At 37.0% G+C, this 24,137-nt stretch overlaps 1 protein-coding gene across 1 annotated transcript in view; it reads left to right on the plus strand.

The window, feature by feature from the left end:
• LOC118649821 (disintegrin and metalloproteinase domain-containing protein 5-like) overlaps window positions 1-24,137 on the plus strand; it is an 80,757-nt gene that overhangs the window by 13,046 nt on the left and 43,574 nt on the right. Inside the window, exons 4-11 of the mRNA XM_036297236.1 lie at window positions 212-290; window positions 566-642; window positions 1,646-1,811; window positions 3,706-3,771; window positions 7,874-7,945; window positions 8,143-8,297; window positions 9,082-9,163; window positions 17,264-17,400. Coding sequence (XP_036153129.1) covers window positions 212-290; window positions 566-642; window positions 1,646-1,811; window positions 3,706-3,771; window positions 7,874-7,945; window positions 8,143-8,297; window positions 9,082-9,163; window positions 17,264-17,400 — 834 coding nt within the window. The remainder of the gene's footprint in view (window positions 1-211; window positions 291-565; window positions 643-1,645; window positions 1,812-3,705; window positions 3,772-7,873; window positions 7,946-8,142; window positions 8,298-9,081; window positions 9,164-17,263; window positions 17,401-24,137) is intronic.

Consider the following 24,137-nt stretch of genomic DNA (forward strand, 5'->3'; position numbering starts at 1 on the left):
AGCCAATGGGAAGGGTAGCGGAGTGACACTAATTACCATGTTTCTCTTTTATTAGTGTAGATGATAGAGAAGTATTTGGAAAATAGGATAGGCCAAGATAATTGGCACTGCTTTAAATTTCCTAGTAAAAAAAAAATTTGTAGTATGAAGAGTAATTATTTCTATGCTTTCTGTTTCACAACTTGGGCATGTTTTTGTGCTTTCTGCCTAGATCATTTTTATCCCCAGTTTCTGTTGTTTATTCTTATGACAAATATGACACCCAGAAAACTAACCATCCGTTTGATCAGGTAAGACTTACGGTGTTTTTTTCCTTACATATTTCTTATTCTGAATTTTCTTTAAAAATATGAATATTCTAAACTCCTAGAATATTATTTTACATATTCACTAAAATGAATAAGCTGGACTAGTTCTTATTTCTACATGGCACAGCTTCATTAGGTAAATGCCATACACATTAATGTACTAAGGTAGCTAATCTAATACATGTAAATGCCATATATGGGACGTCCATGTTTAAAATAAGTTATCCATTTGTTTATCTTTGTGTACTTTTTTTCAGATGGATTGCAGTTATTATGGATATATTGCAGGCATTCCAAATTCTCTTGTGTCACTCAGCACTTGTTCAGGACTCAGGTTGTAACCATTTGCCATTACCAGATCCTGCTAGTGTATTAGTTGCTATGCCATATATCTTTTCTGATTCTACAGTCACCTGTGTTATTTCAATTCCCTAAAAAATGAGCAAGAATTACTGACAAAATAGAGTTGGTCACCCTGACAGCATCTGTGCCTGATGGGCGGCTACTTGTGGATTCTTATAGGATCTGCTGCTTGAGGCTTTGAGCAGTCTTGAGTGTAGTGGGTGTTGATTGGTCTCTCCATACTTCTTTAGTTTTCCCAAATTTTTATGTTTTCTTAATTCCTAGAATGGGTGACAATTGCCAAAAACCTCAATCTGATAGATACTTTGCCTCAGCTCCAATCATGTTTAGGCTGGCAGTGTCTTCAATAAAGCCCACAAAAATTATTTAGACATTTAGTGTCAGGGAGAGTTAGGTATCTCAAAAAGAGGAAAGGGCCCTGGTCAGTGTGCTAAGTGGTTAGAGCTTCTCCCCACACACCAAAAGGATGTGGGTTGGATTCCTGGTAAAAGGCACATACCTCGGTTGCAGGTTTGATCCTCTGCCCTGGTCAGGGTGCATGTGGGAGGTAACCAATGGATATGTCTCTCTCAGATTAATGTTTCTCTCACCCCCTTTTTTCCCTTTCACTCTCTCTAAAAAAAAGAAAAGAAAAAAGAAAAGAAAAGAAAAGAAAAAAGGGACTTATAACTAAGGGAGAGAGTGCCTATAGTTCCTACAGACTGGCTTAGAAAATCTGTACCTTAGGAAAGGGTCTTAACTTGTTTAAGCACGTGGATCCATGCCACCAACATAGTTTCTGTAAGATATTTTTGTTAGGATATGTATAATATGAAGCGATACATATCCTGCTGTTACTAGTTCTGTTCTGGGTAACAAACACCTCAAAAAACAAAGAGATAAAGTAGAAACTAAGATGACTTTAAATGTAAATCTATTAGTTTATAGTTTTGGTAGAATCATTTTAGATTTGTTTTGATTATTTCAACATTCAGGGGAATATTGCAGTTGAAAAACATCTCCTATGGAATCGAACCAATGGAGGTTGCATCAGGATTCATGCACATGATTTATGAAGACAAAGATGATTACACTAACATTTCTCTCTTAGGAATCAGTGACATTTATAATTCCAACTATCAATATAGAAAAAGTTCAGAAGTAAGTATTGACTTTTTAATTTTAATATATTCTGTATAATTTTGTGAACTGAAAATGAATTTCAGAGTAAAATTTGGTGACTTGCAAATACAAAAGTTATTTTAGTTTTTCATGAGATTCCTCCATGAATTTTAAAATACATAGAGATAAATAGAGAATGAAATCTCAGAGGGAGGGGTGTGGGGGGACTGGAAGAGATGAACTAAAGAACATATATACATACTAGAGGCCCGGTGCATGAATTTGTGCACCAATGGGGTCCGTTGGCCTGGCCTGCAGGATTGGGCCAAAACCGGCTCTCCAACTTCCCCAAGGGGTCCTGGATTGTGAGAGGGTACAGGCCAGGCCGAGGGAACCCACCAGTGCATGATCAGGGCTGGGGAGGGATATGGGAGTTTGGCCAACAGGGGAGGGACTATGGGAGGGCTCCAGGGCATGTCTGACCCGTCTTGCTCAGTCCTGATTGGCCAGACCCCAGCAGCAAGCTAACCTACCTATTGGAGCATCTGTCCCCTGGTAGTCAGTGCATGTCATAGCAACTGGTCGACCATCTGCCCCTTGGTGGTAAATGCATGTCATAGCGAGCAGTTAAGCAACCTTAGCATATCATTAGCATATTATGCTTTGATTGGTTGAATGGCTGACCGGACATTTAGCATATTAGGCTTTTATTATATACTAGAGGCCCGGTGCACAAAATTCATGCACAAGGGTATGTGTGTCCCTCAGCCCAGTCTGCACCCTCTCCAATCTGGGACCCCTTGAGGGATGTCCGACTGCCTGTTTAGGCCCGAACCCATTGGGGGACTGCTGGCTCCCAACCGCCCACCTGCCTGCCTGCCTGATTGCCCCTAACCGCTTCTGCCTGCCAGCCTGATCACCCCCTAACCACTCCCCTACCAGCCTGATTGATGCCAAACTGCTCCCTGCTGTCCTGATTGTCCCTAACTGCCCTCCCCTGCTGGCCTGATCGCCCCTAACTGCCCTCCCCTGCCAGGCCTGGTTCTCCCCAACTGTCCCCTCCCCTGCAGGCCTGGTTGCTCCCAACTGTCCTCTCCTGCAGGCCTGGGTCCCCCCAGCTGTCCTCCCCTGCTGGCCATCTTTTGGTGGCCATCTTGTGTCCACATGGGAGCGGCCATCTTGTGTGTTGGAGTGATGGTCAGTTTGCATATTACTGTTTTATTAGGAGTATATGCATAGCCCATGGATAGAGACAATAATGTGGTGAAGGACTGGAGGGGACTGAGTGGAGGGGGGCAATGGAGGGGAATGGGGGAACATCTGTAATAGTGTCAACAATAAAAAATAAGTAGAAAATAAAATTGAATTCTTTGTTATGCTTGTTATATGAAAGGTTAGCAAAAACATAGTTAACAGATTTAGAATATAGGGTTAAATAAACCAAAAAATGTTTACATGTGGGCATTTGGACAATTAATGTAAATTATTCCTTTTTCTCAATTGTCTGGCAATTTACATGATATAAATATTATGTGATCTACCTGGCCAGTTTTTTAAACTATATTGTTTGCCAAAAGTAGTTTCCTAAAATTGGTAGCAGAAAATCTTCCCACATGGAAGATTACTGTGAAAATTATTACAAGGCTAAGGAAAGAAAAGCTATATGTTATAAAGTTAATATTTCTAATTTCAGATATTTCTAAAAGCAAAAGATACCTGGGTTCTTGTATAGCTTGGGGTCTCATTAAAAATTATTTTAAACCACAAACTTTTTTTGGATTGAAATTTTCCAAATAGTACCTAAATTTTGTATTTGAAAATACCCTTGTTATATAATCAGTAGTGACATGTTTCTCAGTTTATCTTTGAACATAATTTCAGTAGAAAGTAAATTTTTAGAAATTCCTTAGTATTCATGTTGTATGTTTTTCAGAGAGTTGAATTTTTCAAGTTGATTCCTCAATACCTTGAACTATATATTGTTGTGGATAAAAATATGGTAGGTCCTTTTAATATATTATTATTTTAAAATTATTTAACATTTGTCTTTTACTTGATTTCAATGATATAATAAAAATTTAAAACCCATTTTTGATGTTCATTTTGATTTTAGAACAATTGATAAATTCTTTAAATTATAAATAAGCCAAATTTTTGTTAATTAATTTATTTTGTGTATATGATCTCTAATTGCATTTGTAAAGTGAAGCATATTTTCATTTTCTAAACCTTGTTTGTTATTTTTTCTTTTTTTCAAAAGGACTACATTCTCAATGAAAGTATATATTAGAACAGCGATGGCGAACCTTTTGAGCTTGGCGTGTCAGCATTTTGAAAAACCCTAACTTAACTCTGGTGCCATGTCACATATAGAAATTTTTTGATATTTGCAACCATAGTAAAACTAAGATTTATATTTTTGATATTTATTTTATATATTTAAATGCCATTTAACAAAGAAAAATCAACCAAAAAAATGAGTTCACGTGTCACCTCTGACACGCGTGTCATAAGTTCGCCATCATTGTATTAGAATATCCCCAAACCCTCAAACCCACATGCAATAATATTTAATTGCCTACGCCTAATTGGTAGGGTAGTCTACTGAACACATATGGCACCTCTTTCAGGCAAAGGAAGAAAACAAGTCATCTGTTCTGTTCTCAATTCTTAGTGAATGAAATGACAGAAAAACAAAAGAGCAAAATTTTCATAATGAGGATTCACGATTATACTTCAGATCTTGCATGGGTTTAAGTCAGCCGTGGGCAAACTACGGCCCGCGGGCCGGATCCGGCCCGTTTGAAATGAATAAAACTAAAAAAAAAAAGACCGTACCCTTTTATGTAATGATGTTTACTTTGAATTTATATTAGTTCACACAAACACTCCATCCATGCTTTTGTTCCGGCCCTCCGGTCCAGTTTAAGAACCCATTGTGGCCCTCGAGTCAAAAAGTTTGCCCACCCCTGGTTTAAGTTGTGAATTCGTACAACGTAGGTAGGTAGGGGATTCTAAGCTATAAGGCTGCATTTGTCCTAGATTGGTAAGATATGAAGGCACCTGATGGAAGCAAATGGTATTTCTCCCTGGTGAAATACAACTTTAAATAGGATTCCCACAGATTAATAACAGCCATGTATTAGCTCAAAATCCATTAAAAAAATTAGCCACAGTGAAACAAAACAAAAAATAATAGATTTAGATACACAAAACCTTCAGATATTAATATTTTAAGACATAGGTTATAAAACAAAAATATTTCCCCTAAAAAAAGTTGGTTGATTCTCAAAGAAGTAAATATGAGGCAGGGAAGTGTAGACATAATTGTTGGCAGAGGTAACAAAAATTGAAGTGCGATGGCTCACTAAAGAGTTGGAGAGCTTTTCGTTATAGCTAAGTTGACCCAGTACAAAGCCAATACATATGCTAAAATCATATTCCTGTAAATTTACAAAGCAATTAGAAGTTGGTAATCAAAATTTTAAGCATAATAAACAAAAAGAAGGCAATAAAGGAAAACAAATATTATGTATTAAGCATTTGTTTAATATGGAACAAATTTTAAAGCTAAGGTTAAGTTAAAATATTTCAACTCAAATATTTCATTAGACGTAGAGGGAATAAATACTGCAATTAAAAACAAAAGTTAAAGATTAATGAAAAGCAAGACAAATGACAGTATTTTATCTTTTGTTATGGCTGAGTAGTATTCTTTTCATATATGTACCACATCTTTAACCAATCATCTATCAAGGACACTTCAGTTGTTTTCATGTCTTGGCCACCATGAATAATTCTGCAATGAAAATAGGGGTACATAAATCTTTATAAATAAACTAGAGGCCCAGTGCATGAAATTTGTGCATGGTGGGGGGTCCCTCAGCCCAGACTGTACCCTCTCTAATCCAGGACCCCTTGGGGGATGTCTGACTGCCACTTGCAATCCAGGACCTCTGGCTCCTAACTGCTCACCTGCCTGCTTGTCTGATCGCCCCTAACCACCTCTGCCTGCCTGCCTGATGGCCCCTAACTGCTCCCCTACCGACCTGATTGCCCTTAACTGCTCCCTTGCTGGCCTGATTGCCCCTAATCACCTCTGCCTCACCCACTCCTGGGACCCAGGATTCCCTCCTCTGGCCAGTCACAGGCACATGGGAGCCAGGCTTCCTTCCCTTTGGCTGGCTGCAGGCACCCAGGACTCAAGCTGGCTTCGCCCAGGCTGGCCGCAGTCACAGCCGCAGGGGACCATGGGTGGGTGGCTTTGCCTGGGCCGCAGCTGCAGACGCTGGCTCCCAGGACCGCGGGGTGGGCAGCTTATCCCTCTTCTTGGCCACAGGCGCAGCCACTGGCACCCAGGACCATGGGGCGTGTGGCTTGTCCCTCTCCCGGGCTGCAGCCTGGCTGGTCCCCATTTCTCTCTTGCAAGCTCATTTGTGCCTGACTGGTCCCCATTCCTCTCTTGTGAGCTCATTTGTGCCTGGCTGGTCTCCATTCCTCTCTCCCCAGTGTTGAGTGTCTGAGCCGTTATGGCATTATGGTGTGAGGGCATGATGGCCATTTGCATATTAGCTCTTTGTCAGATAGGATGTTTTGAAAATTTTCCAGTAGGTACCCAGAAGACAGGTTGCTGGGTCATATGGTAACTCTGTTTTTTGTTTTTTCTTTTTATAAATTTATCAAGGTGATGTTGGTTAGTAAGATTATATAGGGTTCAAGTGTACATTTCTATGATCCTCAATCTATATATTGCATAGTGTGCACCTCACCCAAAGTCGAATTATCTTCTGTCTCTGTATATTTGACTCCCTTTACCCTTAATACCCTTCCCACTTCTTTCCCTCTGGTAACCCCCATACTGTTGTCCGTGTCTATGCTTTTCTTTTGTTTGTTGTTCTTGTTGGTTCATTTGTTGTTTTCAGTTTTATACCCCACATATTATTCTTAACTTTTTGAGGAACCTCCATACTATTTTCCATGGAGGCTGTACCAGTTTACATTCCCACCAGTACTGAATAAGGATTCCTTTGTCCCCACAACCTCTCTAACCCTGTTACTTGTCTTGTTGCTAACAGGCATTCCAAGAGGTGTGACGTGGTATCTCATTGTAGTTTTGATCTGCATTTCCCTAATAGCTAGTGAAATGGAACATCTTTTCATATATCTCTTGGCCATTTGTATGCCTTCTTGGGAGAAGTGTCTGTTCAGGTCCTCTGCCCATTTTTTAATTGGATTATTTGTTTGGTGTTAAGTTATATGAGTTCTTTACATATTTTGGATATTCACCCCTTGTCAGAACTGTTGTTTGCAAATATCTTCTCCCAATTAGTAGTTTGCCTTTTTGTTGGCAGTTTCTTTTGCTGTGCAGAAGATTTTTAGTTTGATACAGTCCTATTCATTTATGAAATACCGCATTTAAAAAAGTTATGATTGCCCTAGACGGTTTGGCTCAGTGGATAGAGTGTTGGCCTGCGGACTCAAGGGTCCCAGGTTCGATTCCGGTCAAGGGCATGTACCTTGGTTGCGGACACAACCCGGTGGGGAGTTGTGCAGGGGGCAGCTGATCGATGTTTCTCTCTCATCGATGTTTCTAACTCTCTATCCCTCTCCCTCCCTCTCTGTAAAAAATCAATAAAATATATTAAAAAAAATAAAAAAGTTATGATTCAGTTTCATAAATAATAAAGGGCACAAGTTAAATGCTTTAAACATTGCTTAAAGTCATGTTATTAAGAGTCTCATGCTCTATTGACTGAACTAGCCTGGCAGGCACTTAATAGAACTGAAACTTATATAATTGTATTAAATAAGATTACCCCAGTAAATTTAATGAAAAATTTATAACTTTAGAACTATCATTAGAGTTTTCAAAAAATAACAGTATCACAAAAGACAGAAAAACAAAATCACGTTATTGTGTTTTTATTTATTGCATAAATTATAGCACTTTTACAAATCATTACTTATACATCATTATTTCTTGGATTATAATTGGAATGTAGTCCTATCACTAATTTAGAATATAGTACATTGTATATATAAAGGGTATGTGATATATTAATGGCATTCACCAGTTTTTAAAAGTAATTTATGTTTTACAGTTTGATTACATGGGCTCTGATATAAAGGCTGTAACACAGAAGGTTATTCAGATATTTGGACTTGTTAACACTGTAAGTTTTTAAAAACTCTTTTGTTTATATATTTTGTAAAATTATCTGTAATATGTATTGATTTGTTTAATATTTGGTTGTGCTGTTGAACAGTTTTCCATGATCAACATACCAAATTAAATGTCTTAAATATGTTTTTATAGAAGTTTAATGTAATGTTTAAATTTTAAAAATGTTTATTTGTCTTCTCTTTTTAGATGTTTAGTCAGTTAAAACTGACTGTTGTAATATCTTCCATAGAAATCTGGTCAAATAAAAACAAAATTTCTACTTTTGGAAATCCTTATTCAATATTATACAGATTTTTACAATGGAAATCTGAACATGTCTTCCAGCCTGCATACTTACTTGTGTGAGTATAGTATTCCATATTTGTACAGTATTATAGAAAAAATGAAAAATGATTTCATATGTTAATTATGAAAAATAATCATCTACTTAATATGTACTATATTCTATAAATTTGGTGAACATGATTGGGATGGGGGAAAACTGTAAGTTAAAGTCCTTGTCCTCAATGAGCTAATGTGAAGCGAGACTTAAAAATTTCTAACTGACATAAAATAACCTAATAAAAGTGAAGTTACATAAAAGCATTGAAATAACTAAAGGAGATTAATTATAAGTGATAATACTTTCTTTAATGTTGCTTGGCTTATAAACTTTTACTACCTGTTATATAATCTCTATATTGTGTCTCCTGATTACTTTTTATGTTTTTATTTTCTAATAAATATATTGAATTGTTTTCCTATCTAGAATTTTATGTGCAGGAAAATTTATTAATTTTTGTAAATGAGTGAATAAGTAGGTCACAGAAAATTGAATTTTCAGGGCTGTAAATGTTGAGGGAACCAGAATAATAACTATAAACCATTAGTGCAAATGCATTTGGCATAATTGTTAGGCTTTATCCTTATTACACTTCTGAGTGTTTATCAAACACAAAATTTGCATATATATGCTGACATATTCTTAATGTTGTAGGTATGAGAAAATATGTGTTTAAATTAGGTTAATTCAGAGTAGCATGGTCCTTAGGACATAGTAATTGTTCACTAATGTTTGTTGTTATGAAAATTTATCACCAATAATACCACTCTTAAATGCAATTGTGAGGAAATCCTTATTTTTAGCTTCAAGAAACAAATTCATTTTAAAGGAGCCGTACTGCCTGGAAAAATATGTTATAAGAATGAGGATGCAGGAGTTGCTCTGGTATGTAATTTTTATCCAGTTTGTTCTCATTATTTTCATGTATAAAAATTTCCTAAATATTTTAAAGAATGAATAAATATATTACATAGTTTACTCATTCTTTAATAGTATTTTATATTACTAACTAGAGGCCTAATGGCATGAAGATTTGTGCAAGAATAGGCCTTACTTCCCCTGGCTGCCAGCACCACCTTCACTCTGGCCCAGAGATGCCTTTCCGCCTTCCCACGCTGCCCAAAGGCCCAAAGCGGCTGGGGGCGGGGTGGAACGCCTGCGTTGTTGCCATGGTGATGACTCAAGCGTCCGCCCTGCCCCTGGCTGCTCGGCATCTGCGCAAGTGTGCGCTGCCCACAGGCCCGTCGTCTTTGTCGGGTTAATTTGCATACTCACTCCTGATTGGCTGTGGGCATCGTGGAGGGACAGTCAATTTACACATATTTGTCTATTATTAGTATAGATTTTGGAACATAAAAATTAAACTGTATATAATTGCTTTTAAAAATAGAACAACTATAAGTTGAACTGATCATAATACAAGTCAAAGTTTGTTTTGAACAGTGTTATGCTTGCATCAATATTTATTATATATTCAATAATGTTAATTATTGAACATATCAAATTTTCTCTCAAAATTAAGAATTTGTATACATTCATTAGCTTTTTTATTAAGTGACATTTTTTCTATTTTATGCTAACTATTTTATTACTGCATTCAAATCTTTATACTTTGGAGGAGCAGACTTATAGGAAAAAATAGCTATCAAATATCCATAATCCACTGTTTTCTGGGGAAAGTAAGAATAAGCTCTAACTAAAATGCTATATTCCATTTGTCACAAGTTATTTAAAAACTAGGAAAGGGAACTAACTTGAGAATGTCTCAGAAAAAGATGTGTGCACTGTGATTTTCATATTGAGCAATTTGTGCAGTTGGTTAACTTTTATTAGCAACTACAATGAAGCAAATTGCCATTGACAGATTAAAAAGATTTAAAATCACTTCTGGTATGTATTTTTTATAACATTATGTAAATTTAAGGCCCACAATGTGATGATATGATATATTTATATATGGGAAATTATTTCCACAAAACCTAAGGTTAACACATCCATCATCTCATATCGTTACTATTTGTGTGTGTATATGTGTGTGTGTGTGTGTGCTGAGAATCTTTAAATCTATTCTCTTAGAAATTTTCAAATATATAATACAGTATTGTTAATTCTCATTACTATGCTATACTTTGCATCCCCAGAAACTAGACGTTTGTACCCTTAGACTACTTTTACTCATTCCCACCTCATAGTCCCAACTCTTGACACCACCAATCCATTCTTTGCTTCAAGATTCATCCATATTGTTTGTGTACGTATATGTATACATACATACATACGTACATTTATACATATACTAGAGGCCCAGTGCACGAAATTCGTGCAAGGGCCTTGGCCCTGGTTCCCGCCTGCCCGCTGCTGTGGCCAGGGGCCTCTGCTGCCTCTGTGTGGTCCCTGACCACTGCGGCTTTATCTGAAAGGAAGGATGTCTGGAAGGATGTCTGGTCTAATTAGCATATTACACTTTTATTATTATAGATATAGATATATCACAATTTCTTTATCCACTCATCTATTGATGGACATTTAGGTTATTTCCTAATAACCTAAGGTTATTTCCTAATAACCTAATAACCAAGATATGGTTATTTCCATATCTTGGCTATTGTGAAAAATTTGCATTGAATATGGCCTACAGATATCTCTTTGAGAGAGATTTCATTTTCTTCAGATGTAGGGTACCCCCCCCCGAAATGTATACACGACATTGAATAATTATAAAGGCAGAGTTTATTAAAATACATTTCATTTTCAAAATTGATCTATCAGCTGTTAAAGTGTGTATACATTTTTTTTGGAGATACCCTACACCAACTAGTGGAACTGCTGATCCATATGATAGTTCTATTTTTAATAGTTTTAGTAACCACCATGCTGTTTTCTATACTGGTTATACCAATTTATATTTCCTAAAACAGGAAACAGGCTTCCATTTTCTTCACATTGTTTCCAGTACTTGTTATCTCTTGTATTTTTGATAATAGCCGTTCTAATAGGTGTGGTGATATTTCTTGTGGCTTTGATTTGTATTTCCCTGATGTTTATTGATGTTAAGCACCTTTCAGTGTATTTGGTGGCCATTTTAAATCTTCTTTGGAGAAATGTCTATTCAGGTTTTATGACCATTTCTTAATCAGATTACTTGTTTTTTTGCTAGTGAATTGTATATGAGTTCCTACATTTTGGATATTAACTCCTTATCAAATATATAATTTGCACACTTTCTCATACTCTGTAGGTAACCTTTTCATTTTGTTGATCAGTTCTTTTGTTGTGTAGAACCTTTTTATTGATGTAGTTCCACTTGTTTATTTTTGCTTTTGTTTGTGGTTTTGGTATCATATCCATAAAATAATTGGCAAGACCAATGTCAAGGAGATTTTTTACTACCATTTCTTTTTAAAGTTTTATGATTTTACTTCTTATATGTATATTTAATGTATAATTTTTATTGTTGTTAGTATTACAGATGTCTCACATTTACCCCTCTTTACCCCAATCTTCCCAGCCCCTACCTTCCCTCCAAGGTCTCTGTGTACAAGTATATAAGTTTTTTTGGTTTAACTCTTCTCATTCCCCAGTGGTCGGCAAACTGCGGCTTGCGAGCCACATGCGGCTCTTTGGCCCTGTGAGTGTGGCTCTTCCACAAAATACCACGTGAGGGTGCGCATATACAGTGTGATTGAAACTTTGTGGCACATGTGCAGAAGTTGGTATTTTGTGGAAGAGCCACACTCAAGGGACCAAAGAGCCGCATGTGGCTCGCGAGCCGCAGTTTCCTGACCACTGCCCTAACCCCACATCAAGAGAGATGAAGGGATAGGAATAGAGAGATAGAAACATCAATGGGAGGGAACCATCATTGATTGGCTACATCCTGCATGCCCCCTAGTGGGGGTTGAACCTGTAATCTGGGCATGTGCTCTGACCAGAAATTGAACTGGTGACCCCTTGGTTGCTGGGTCAGTGCTCAACCACTGAACGACATTGGCTGGGGTCACTTCATACATTTTAATTTTCAATTCATTTGTAAATTTTTGTGAGCAGTCTAAGATAAAGGGTCCCGTTTAATTATTTGCATGTAAATATTCAGTTTTTTCAGCACCATTTATTGAAGAGGCTATCTTTGCCGGGACCAGTTTGGCTCAGTGGATAGAGCGTCAGCCTGTGGACTCAAAGGTCCCAGGTTCGATTCCGGTCAAGGGCATGTACCTTGGTTGCGGGCACATCCCCAGTGGGGGGTGTGCAGGAGGCGGCTGATCGATGTTTCTCTCTCATCGATGTTTCTAACTCTCTATCTCTCTCCTTTCCTCTCTGTGAAAAATCAATAAAATATATTAAAAAAAAAAAAAGAAAAAAAAGAAGAGGCTATCTTTGTTCAGTTGAGTATTCTTGACTCCCTTGTCAAATATTAGTTGATCATATCTTCAGGGGTTTATTTTGGGGCCCTATTTCTTACCTATACCATACTTTAAAAAAATGTTTTTCTTGATTTTAGTGAAAGAGGATGGGGAGAGAGAAAAAAGAGACATATGAGAGGGAATCATTGATTGCTTTGCCTCTTGCTACTACCACTTCCAGGGACTGAGCCCGCAACCTAGGCATGTGCCATGACCAGGAATTGATCCAATGACATTTTGGTGCACAGGATGACACTCAACCAACTGAGCCACACCAGCCAGGGCTATACCATACTTTTGGATTACTATAGCTTTGTAATATAGTTTCAAAACCGGAAGTGTGATGCCTTTAGCTTTGTTCTTTCTCAGGATTGTTTTTGGGGTCTGTTGTAGTTCTATACAAATTTTAGCATTTTTTTTCAATTTCTATGAAAAATGGCATTGGAATTTTTAGTAGGGATTGCATTGAATCTATACTATAGTTTGGGTATGGACATTTTAACAATATTAATGGGATATCTTTTCAGTTTCTTTCAATATTGTATAGTTTTCAGAGTAGAGATCTTTCACCAGCTTGGTTAAATTTATTCCTAATATTTTCAGTTATGTTACAATTGTAAATGAGCTTGTTTTTTTAAGTTACTCTGATAGTTTATTAGTGTACATAAATGCAACAGATTTTTGTGTATTAATTTTGTATCCAGCTGCTTTACAGAATTCATTTTTTACTCCTAACATTTTTGTTTGTTTCTTTGTTTTATGAGTTTTAGGGTTTTCTATATATAATAGCATGTCATATGCAAATAGTGACATCTTTACTTCTTCTTTACCAATTTGGATGCCTTTCCCCCTTTGCTTAATTGCTCTAATTAGTTCTTCCAATATTATATTGAATAAAAGTGGTGAGAGAGCACATCCTTGTCTTTTTCCTGATCTTAGAAGAAAAACTTTTAGCTTTTCACGTTGAGTATGATGCTAGCTGTAGACTTGTCCCATAGAGCCTTTTTCTTGTTGTGGTACTTTCCCTCTCTACATACTGTGTTGATAATTTTTAATAAATAGATATTGAATTGTTTCTATTCATTGTTCTTGTTCATAGTTGTTGTTTTTTTAATTTCCCCTCTCTGTTTTTGCCTTCTGTGGTTTTAATTGCCCATTTTATTTAATTAAGTTATTTTTATTGTTGAGAATATTATAGATGTCCCCCAATTTGCCCCATTTGTCCCCCTCTACCTGGCTCCTGCTGCAACCCAGGCCTTCATCACACTATTGCCTGTGTCCATGGGCTATGCATACATGTATATAAGTTCTCTGGTTAATCGCTTCCCACTCTCTCTCCCCCAGTCCTTCTGATATCTGTCAGTGTTTTCCATGCTTTCATGACTCTGGATCTATTTTTGTTCATCAGTTTATTTTGTTCATTAGATTCCACATGTAAGTAAGAACATGTGATATTTGTCTTTCTCTGAGTGGCTTATTTTGTTTAGCACAAAAATCTCCTGGTCTGAAACACTGAACAGACCATCCAATCTCAGAGAGAAAGCAAGGAAAGGGGGGTAAGAGAACAACCAAAGGACTTGTATGCATGCATATTAGCATAACCGATGGACACAGATACTGGGGTGGTGGGGGCTTGTCCTGGGGGGAGGGTGGGACAGGGGAGGTCAGTCTGGGAAAAGGGAGATATATCTAATACTTTAAAAAATAGAAAAATAAAAAAAAGAAAGAAAACATTAAAAAAAAAATCTCCAGGTCCATCCATGCTGTCAAAAAGGTTAAGAGATCCTTCCTTTTTACAGGTGCATAGTATTCCATTATGTAAATGTACCACAGATTTTTATAGTCATTCATCTACTTATGGGCATTTGGGTTGTTTCCCTTCTTACTACTGTAAATAATGCTGCTGTGAGCATAAGGGTGCATATATTCTTTCTGATTAGTGTTTTGGGATTCTTAGGATATAGTCTAAAAGTGGGTCAAACAGCAGTTCCATTTTTAATTTTTTGAGGAAACTCCATACAGTTTTCCACCATGACTGTACCAGTCTGTATTCCCACCAGCAGTGCAAGAGGGTTACTTTTTTTCCACATCCTCACCAGTACATGTTATTTGTTTGTTATTTATTGATGGTAGCCATTCTGGCAAGTGTGAGGTGATACTCAATGTAGTTTTAATTTGCATCTCTCTGATGATTAGTGACTTTTAGCATTTTTTCACGTGTCTGTTGGCCATCTGTATATCCTCTTTAGAGAAATATCTAATCAGGTCCTTTGCCCATTTTTTTTTTTAAATTGGATTGTTTGTCTTCCTTTTGTTGAGTTAAATGAGTTCTTTATATATTTTGAAAATTAACTCCTTATCAGATGTATCACTGGCAAATAAATGTCTCATATTCAGTGCGTTCCCTTTTCATTTTGAAGATGGTTTCTTTTGCTGTGCAGAAGCTTTTAATTTTGATGTAGTCCCATTTGTTTATTTTCTCCTTTGTTTTACTCCATGAGATGTATTGGTAAACATATTGCTATGAGAGATGTCTGAGATTTTGCTACCTATGGTTTCTTCTAGGATTTTTATGGTTTCACAACTTATATTTTAGTCTGTTATCCATTTTGAGCTTATTCTTGTGTATGGTATAAGTTGGTCTAGTTTCATTTTTTTTGCATGTACCTGTCCAATTTACCCAGCACCATTTATTGAAGAGACTTTCTTTACTCTATTGCATGCACTTGCCTTCTTTGTCATATATTAATTGACCATAAAGGTGTGGGTTGATTTCTGGGGTATCTGTTCTGTTCCATTGGTCTGCATGCCTGCATTGGTATTTTAATAGGGTTTGCATTGAATCTATAGATTGTTTTGGTTAGTATGAACATTTTAATGATGTTAATTCTTCCTATCTATGAACACAGTATATGCTTGCTCTTGTTTGTCTCTTCCTCTATGTCTTTTTTCAATGACCCATAGTTTGCTGAGTCAGGTCTTTAACTCACTTGGTTAATTCCCAGGTTATTTATTTAATTTTTTTGTTGCAATGGTACATGTTTTCTTTTATTTCTCTTGCTGAGAGCTCATTCTTAGTGTACAAAAATGCCATTGATTTCTGGGTGTTAATTTTCTATGCTGCTACTTTGTCAAATTTATTTATTAAATCTAGTAGTTTTTGGTGAGGTCTTTAGGGTTTTCTCTGCACAATATCATTTCTAGCAGTTAGATCCTGAGCCAAGGTAATGTTGTTTGAGATGTGGATACCCTCAAGGTGATACCCTCTTGTGTTAATATAGGTCTTGTTTTTGTGGCTCTGTGGTATTATAATGATGCTGAAGCCCTGTTGTGTTATAGGAATTACTAGGCCTGGAACTTGGGACCCCAACTTATAAATATTATTTAAATCAAGGGGCTTGTAGGTGCACAGATAGCAAAAGGGACATTGGTATCTGTGCCAGAGCTTGACTAGCACAAGCAACCACAAATCTTGTCATTGTCTCCATAATTTTGTTTTTCTCAGAATGACATATAGTTGGAGTTATACAGTATGTAGCCTTTTCAGATTGGGTTCTTTCACTTAGTAATATGCATTTGAGGTTCCTCCATTTCTTTTCATTACTTGATAACTCATTTCTTTTTAGTGCTGAATAATATTCCATTGTTTGAAATGTGCCATAGCTTATGTAACTGTTTACCTACTCAAGGATACCATGGTTGCTTGCAAGTTTTGGCAATTATGAATAAAGCTGCTATAAACATCTGTCTGCAGAAACTGGAAATAATACAAAGGAGAGCAACAATACCTACCTATTGATTGCTATATAACTGATTTTACCAAAACTTAGCAGATAAAAATGTAGTTCCGTGGGGTAGGATTTTGGGAACAGCTAAGTGAGCAAAATCAAAGTGTCAGTTAGACCTGTAGTAATCTCAGGCTTCAGCACAGAGAGAATTTGTTTCCAAGCTCAGTCACGTGGCTATTGGAAGACCCCCAGAAAATCTTTTCCAAGTTAACTTACGTGGACCTCTTATTAGGCTGACTTCTTTGCAGAATAGCTGGCTGGTTTTCCCCCAAGTGAGGAAAATGAGACAGAATCCAAGAAGTCAGTCTTTTTCTTACCTATCTTGGAAATGATGACCCATCACTTCTGCTATATTCAGTTAACTAGAAGTATGTCAGTAAGTCCAGCTTACATTCAAGGACATGAATAGCAGAAGGCAGAAATCATTGAAACCTATTTCAGAGGTTGCTTTCTACAGAGAAAAATGTAGAATTGATTATTAAAATATTAGAGGAATTTTTTAAAAAATAATTCAAAGATGAAATATAAATGTGGTGTTTAAGACTCCAAGATAGCTGCTCTTGTCCTTAAGTAATAGAATTTTGAAATTAAACTTTTGTGCTTATTTATCCATGTTTACCAAATTTATCATCCAAATGCTTATATAACGAATTTCATCTACATAGGTATCTTGGATGCATTGATACCTTTTAAAAAATGAATTTCATTTACTAATTTTTTATTATAGTAAGTATTGTGTGTTTTTTTAAATAACAATAAGGTTCTTAGCTGAATCATTTTCTTTTCCTTAAATTTAGCAAGTAGAGGGTTCATCTTTGGAGTCATATGCTGTCAGTATCGTGCAGTTGCTTAGCCTTCATATGGGATTGAGTTTTGACAATACTGATACCTGCTATTGTTCAGGAGATGTTTGCACAATGTCACCAGAAGCAATGTAAGATAATTTTCTTTATTAAATACACATATTCCTTTAAAGAAATTGTTTGGTTAAGAGCTTTTACATTTCCATTAACCAAACTAAAGTAATTGACAATTCCAGAACACAGAATCCAACAACTACATACATATTCTTTTTAAGTACCGTTGGAAACACACCAAGATGGTTCAGCACTTCCCAAGCCCTCCATACCTGGGTAAACTCTCTTCTTCCTACCTTCCAGAGTCTGATTTGTATATATACACTGAGTGGCCAGATTATTATGGCCACCCTGTCAGTACAATGAAGTGAATTAGTTATGCAAATAATAATAATAATAAAACCTTGAGAGTATTTGCTTAGGAAGTTTTCAATAGTCAGTATTTTTGGAAGTGTCAATGAAGTACTGATGGGGTGGTCATAATTACCTGGCCGGTCATAAAAATCTGGCCACTCAGTGTATGTGTGTGTGTGTGTGTGTGTATGTGTGTGTGTGTGTATACACACACACACACATACACACACACATATATATATGTATATACATATATTTTTTTTTCTGGCCTGCTTGAAAGCTCCTTCTAGGAACAAGCCAGATGAATTGTGTGATCTCAGTGATTCAGCCTAAAGTTAAATGCTTTGATATTTGCATTTAAACTGGCATTGTACAATATGAAGATGTACAATTCATGGTAATTACATTTTATTTATCTTGAAAGACACTAAATTGTAAATAAATAACACCATGACCCATTGAGAAAGAGAGACTTTGAAGCAAGGAGAAAAAGCTTTTAATTTTAATATTACTAATAATACTTTTCTCTTGCTTTATAAACAAGGGGGGGGGCTGCATTTTCATTTTGCATTGGTTTCCACAAATTGTGTAGCCAGTTCTGATTGTTTTACATTATCACCAAGACTTGATATCATCAGTATGTTTAATTTGAATCATTTTAGTAAGTAGGTAATATTATCTCATATGGGTTTTAATCTGCTTTTTCCAAGGAGCTAATAATGTGAACATATTTTCATGTTTAATAGTGTTGTATATCTTCTTTGATAAAGAGTTTATTCAAATATTTTTTTCAATTTTTAAAAACAAAATATATTTTTGTGCTTTTATTGAGTTGTAAGAATTGTTCATATATTTTGGGTATCAGATACATAATTTCCTCTTTACAATGCATTTTTTAAGAACATGTTTTTAATTTTGATGTTGTACACTTTATCAGTTTTATGATACATTTTTAGTTAAATTACTGTATATGTGTTTTAGTTGATTTTTATTTTTTTCCATATGGATTTTCAATTATTCCAAGACCACTTGTTTTCCTCACTTAATTGCCTTGGCCACTTTTTCAAAAATCAAGTGACCATATATGTGTGGATTTTTAATAGGAATCTCTATTTTATATCATTAATCTGTATGTCTACACTTATGCAGAAGCATATTACCTTTATTGCTGTACCTTTATATTGAATTTTGAAATCAGGTAGTGTAAATATCCAAGTTTTTTCATCTCCTCTAAAGTTCTTTTTTGGCTAATCTAGGCCCTTTGCATTTTAATATATATTTTATCAGCTTTTAAATTTTTACAAAATATCCTGTTGAGCTTTTAAAAAGCATTGCATTATTTAATTGCATAGTTCCATTTTGGGAGTATTATAATAATATGGAGTATTTTGATATTTGAATATGGTATATGCCTTCATTTATGTAGGTCTTTAATTTTTTCCAGCAATGGAATTGTATTTCATAATTTAAATTTATCTTTAAGCATTTATCTTTAAGTATTCTTTTTTTGTTAGCATGAATGAAATTGTTTACTTATCATCTTCAAATTGCTCTTTTCTAGTACATAGAAATATAATTGATTTTAGTACATTGACTTTGGATGCTGCAAAATTGTTAAATACTTCAGAAGTTTCAGGAGATTTTATTTGTTGATTCTGTAATATTTTCTCTAAACAAGATCTTGTCATTCATCAATAAGAACAGTTAATTTTTTTCTTTCCATCTTTTTGGGTGTAATTCTTTTTTCCTTCCTTAATTACACTTGAATTAACTTCAGCCCAATATGAATTGATATGGTGAGAGTGGCTATCCTTGCCTTGTTTCCAATCTTAAGGGAAAAGCATAAATATATTCTTTAAATATATTTTTACTTATTTTGTTTCTTTTTTAAAATTTATTTTTATTGATTTTAGAGAGGAAGGGAGAGGGATAGAAACATCAATGATGAGAGAGAATCATTGATTGGCTGCCTCCTGCACACCCACTACTGGAGATCAAGCCTGCAACCCAGGCGTGTGCCCTTGACTGGAATCAAACCCGGGACCCTTCACTCCACAGGCCAATGCCCTATCCATTGAGGAAAACCAACTAGAGTGCCATAGTTCTTTTTTTTTTTTTTAATATATTTTATTGATTTCTTACAGAGAGGAAGGGAGAGAGATAGAGAGTTAGAAACATCGATGAGAGAGAAACATCGATCAGCTGCCTCCTGCACATCTCCTACTGGGGATATGCCCGCAACCCAGGTACATGCCCTTGACCGGAATCGAACCTGGGACCTTTCAGTCCGCAGGCCGACGCTCTATCCACTGAGCCAAACCGGTTTTGGCAATAGTTCTTTTTTAAATTAAATGTCCTCTCTTCTAAAATAGTGTCTTTTATTCCCTTGTATAATATGTTGTTTTATTTTTGTTCTTCATCATTTTAATAACTATCTGACTTATTTCACATGTGTGTTTCCTGATATTCATTTTTTGCTCCTAGTAAGCACTTGTTCTACTTTTTACTAAATAACAGTTGCCTATAAAAATGCTCAGTAAATGATGCAAATACTGACCTAAATTAGCTAAGGATACTTGCTTATTATTTAACTCAGGGGTCCTCAAACTATGGCCCGCGGGCCACATGCAAATACAAATATTGTATTTGTTCCCATTTTGTTTTTTTTTACTTCAAAATAAGATATGTGCAGTGTGCATAGGAATTTGTTCATAGTTTTTTTTTAAAACTATAGTCCAGCCCTCCAATGGTCTGAGGGACAGTGAACTGGCCCCCTGTTTAAAAAGTTTGAGGACCCCTGATTTAACTAGAGGCCCGGTGCACGAAATTCATGCATGGGGGAATGTCCCTCAGCCCAGCCTGCACCCTCTCACAATCCGGGACCACTGGCTCCAAACTGCTTGCCTGCCTGCCTGCCCTATCACCCCTAACCACTCGCCTGCCTACCTGGTCACCTCTAACCGCTCTCCTGCCTGCCTGATTGCCCTTAACCGCTCACTTGCCTGCCTGATCACCCCTAACCACCTCTGTCTGCCTGCCTGATTGCCCCTAACCACATGCCTGCCTGCCTGATCACCCCAACCACTCTGCCTGCCTGATTGCCCCTAACCATTCGCCTGCCTGCCTGATCACCTCTAACTGCTTGCCTGCCTGCCTGATTGCCCCTAACCGTCTTTGCCTTGTCCCCCGCCACTGTAGCTTCGTCCGGAAGGACGTCTAGAAGATCTTTCAGCTGTCTGGTCTAATTAGCATATTGCACTTTTATTATTATAGATTTCATCCTTTGATATAGATGATATCCTAAGTTTTTATTAAAACAAAAAGTAGATAAATTTATTTTGTCTTCCTTGTGATAATTTCTCAGAAGAATAGTTTCACCATATTTTTGAGTGTTTTATTTATGTACTTCATAAGCAGTCAACTTTATTGATATATAATTTGTTCATAATAAAATTGACATGCTTTGTACAAGTTTATGATTTTTGAGAAATATATATAAGCTAGAGGCCCGGTGCACAAATTTATGTACCATAGGGTCCCTCAGCCTGGCCTGTGGGATCGGGCCAAAACCGGCTCTCTGACATCCCCCGAGGGGTCCCAGATTTCGAGAGGGCACAGGCCAGGCTGAGGGACCCCACTGGTGCATGATTGGGGCTGGGGAGGGACACAGGAGGTTGGCCAGCCGGGGAGGCCCTGTGGGAGGGCTCCAGGGCGTGTCTAGCCCAATTGGCCAGACCCCAGCAGCAAGCTAACCTACTGGTTGGAGTGTTTGCCTCCTGAAGGTCAGTGCACGTCATAGCTACTCGTCCACTGGTTGACTGTTTGCCCCCTAGTGGTCATTGCATGTCATAGCAAGTGGTTGAGTGTCCTTAGCATATCATTAGCATATTACGCCTTGATTGGTTGAATGGCTGACCGGTCGACTGGACACTTAGCATATTAGGCTTTTATTTTTTTGAACCACAGTGTTAGTCAGGCTATGCATCCTTTCTCCCCCTATAGGAAGTTCTTTTGTGACCTTCAGCAGTCCTTCTGCCTTCCACACTGGCCCCAGGCAACAGCTAATCTGATTTCTACCACTATAGTTAGTTTACCTTGCTCTGCAATTTAATGTAAATTGAATTTGTACTATCCCTTGCATGTTCACTGTATAAGACTGTAATCTCTCTGAATTAGCTAAACATTTATTCTTAAAATTTTAAAATATATAATATCAGTTCCTTTTAAGTATTTGTATGCCAACTTTAACACTAGGGCAATCTCAGTGTTGATTTCTATTGATTGCATTTTTTATTGGGTATGGATCACATTTCCTCATTTATTTGATGTCTATTATTAATTAATTAATTAATTATTATTAGCATATTAGATATGGTTGTTTTATAATAGAAAGCTTGGCCTCTCCTACCTCCTTCTGAAAAACATTGATTCTTTTTCTACTAGACAATTCAACTATTGGGTAATCATTTTGAACTTTATTTGCTTGCTTTTATGTGTGCACCAGTCCGCTAGTCTATATATATATATAAGCCTAAGCGACCGTTAGGACTGGTCAACCGCTCGACCAGTAGACCAGTCGCTATGATGTGCATTGACCACCAGGGGGCAGACATCAATGCAGGAGCTGCCCCCTGGTGGTCAGTGCGCTCCCACAGCAGGAGCACTGCTCAGCCAGAAGCTGGGCTCATGGCTGGCGAGCACATCTGCTGTGGCAGGAGCCTCTCCTGCCTCCGTGGCAGCACTACCAAGTGGCGGCAGCAGGCACTGCGGGACTGGGATGAGCGGGAGCGGCATGGCACCTGGCCCCAGCTCGGGCTCCTCTCCGGCTGCCTGCCTCTTCTCACACTGCTACATCTCTTGGGCTGTAGCTTGGGGATCGCACTGAAACCAGCAGTCTGACATCCCTCAGTGGGTCCCAGATTGCAAGAGGGCACAGGCCAGGCTGAGGGACCCCACTAGTGCACTGTGCACTGGGCCTCTTGTGTGGATATATGGAAGCTCAAGGTATTTCCAACTTGGTCTCCTCTGGAGATCCTGTCGGAGCTTGAATTAGGCTTGTTGGAACTGATACTGAGCAGATTTTAGTATAGGGCAGAGATCAGCCAACAATAATTCATGGGCCAAATTTGGTGGGCTACCTGATTTGTAAATAAAACTGAAACACAGGAATTATACTGGAACGTGTTGTTTTCCTCTGGGCAGGATGCAAAGATGATATTCCAGGTTATTGTCCAGGTAGATTCGAAGAATGAAGCCACGGAAAAAGGTGGAAATTTATTGAGAAACAAGCACAGACTCCCATGTGGGGAGGAGGAGAGAGATCCACCAAGTCCCTCTTTCTTAAGGCTTATAAAGGCTGCAGTTCTTTGTTTCCTGATATCCCCTCTGATTGGTCACTATAGTGGCTTCAGAGCTCAAACCCCAAGAGGTGTTCTCTCTTTTTTCCCCTTTTATTTTTCTATTCCCTAATACCTTCTTCTTTATTCTGTGAATGAGTGGATTCCTCTCCTTTATTCTGTAAATGTGTGTCTTCCTCTCCCTTTATTCTGTAAATGTATACCGTTTGGCAGCTCCCAGCTCCCTTATTCTGTAAATTTATGCCTTCTGGCAGCTCCCAGTTTTGCAGCCCCACGGGTCTCCCTCATGGGCCCCCTAATTCCTAACTCGTCCCGAACCTGCCTATTTTACCCCTAAAAACTCCTTTCAAAATCTTATTACATCCAGTCTTATTGGTTTGCATATTATGTATGACTTCTTTCGGACTATAGTGGAAAATTTCTTAGTTCCAAGAGAGTATACAGCATATAAGCTGATACTATTTACTATCGGCTCCTTATAGAAAAAGTTTCTCAATCCCTGGTTTAGGGCACAGTCTTTAGTCTCTTAAATCATATTCTTTCAAATGTTTTGGAAGGGAGAGAGGAAGGGGAGAGAAAGAGAGAAACACATTGATTGCTTGTGCTAACAGCTTTTATTCTGTCAGGACAGGTACTCCTACTGCTCCTCCCATATAAGCTCAAACAACTAATTTTTATTTGAAAAGTGTTCACTTATGGAGAGAAAAAAAGCTCTAAAATATACTATTAAAGTTAATATTAATAAATAGTAGTAAATACTATTAATAAATATACTATGAAGTGATTCATATTGGCATTTATAGGAAAAAGCATAAAAATAATATTAAATAGATTAAAGTATATTAAATACTGAAGTCAAAAATTTTAAATTCAGTTGTTTGGCACTGGGAAAGTAAGTAAGTATAAAACAGTTCCTGTTTTTACATTACAATAATTTTCTTGGTGACATTGAAAAAGTGTGTTAAACATATTAGCGATGCAATTAATATTTTTGAAAATGTGCATTTTGTTTTCTATGAAAAATAATGCTCTTTAAATCTCTCTTAAATTGCCTTACATTAGGAGAACTGTAGAAATATGTAGCAATAATTTTTATCATACCC

This window comes from Myotis myotis, unplaced genomic scaffold, assembly GCF_014108235.1.
Source record: "Myotis myotis isolate mMyoMyo1 unplaced genomic scaffold, mMyoMyo1.p scaffold_m19_p_3, whole genome shotgun sequence".
Lineage (NCBI taxonomy): Eukaryota > Metazoa > Chordata > Mammalia > Chiroptera > Vespertilionidae > Myotis > Myotis myotis.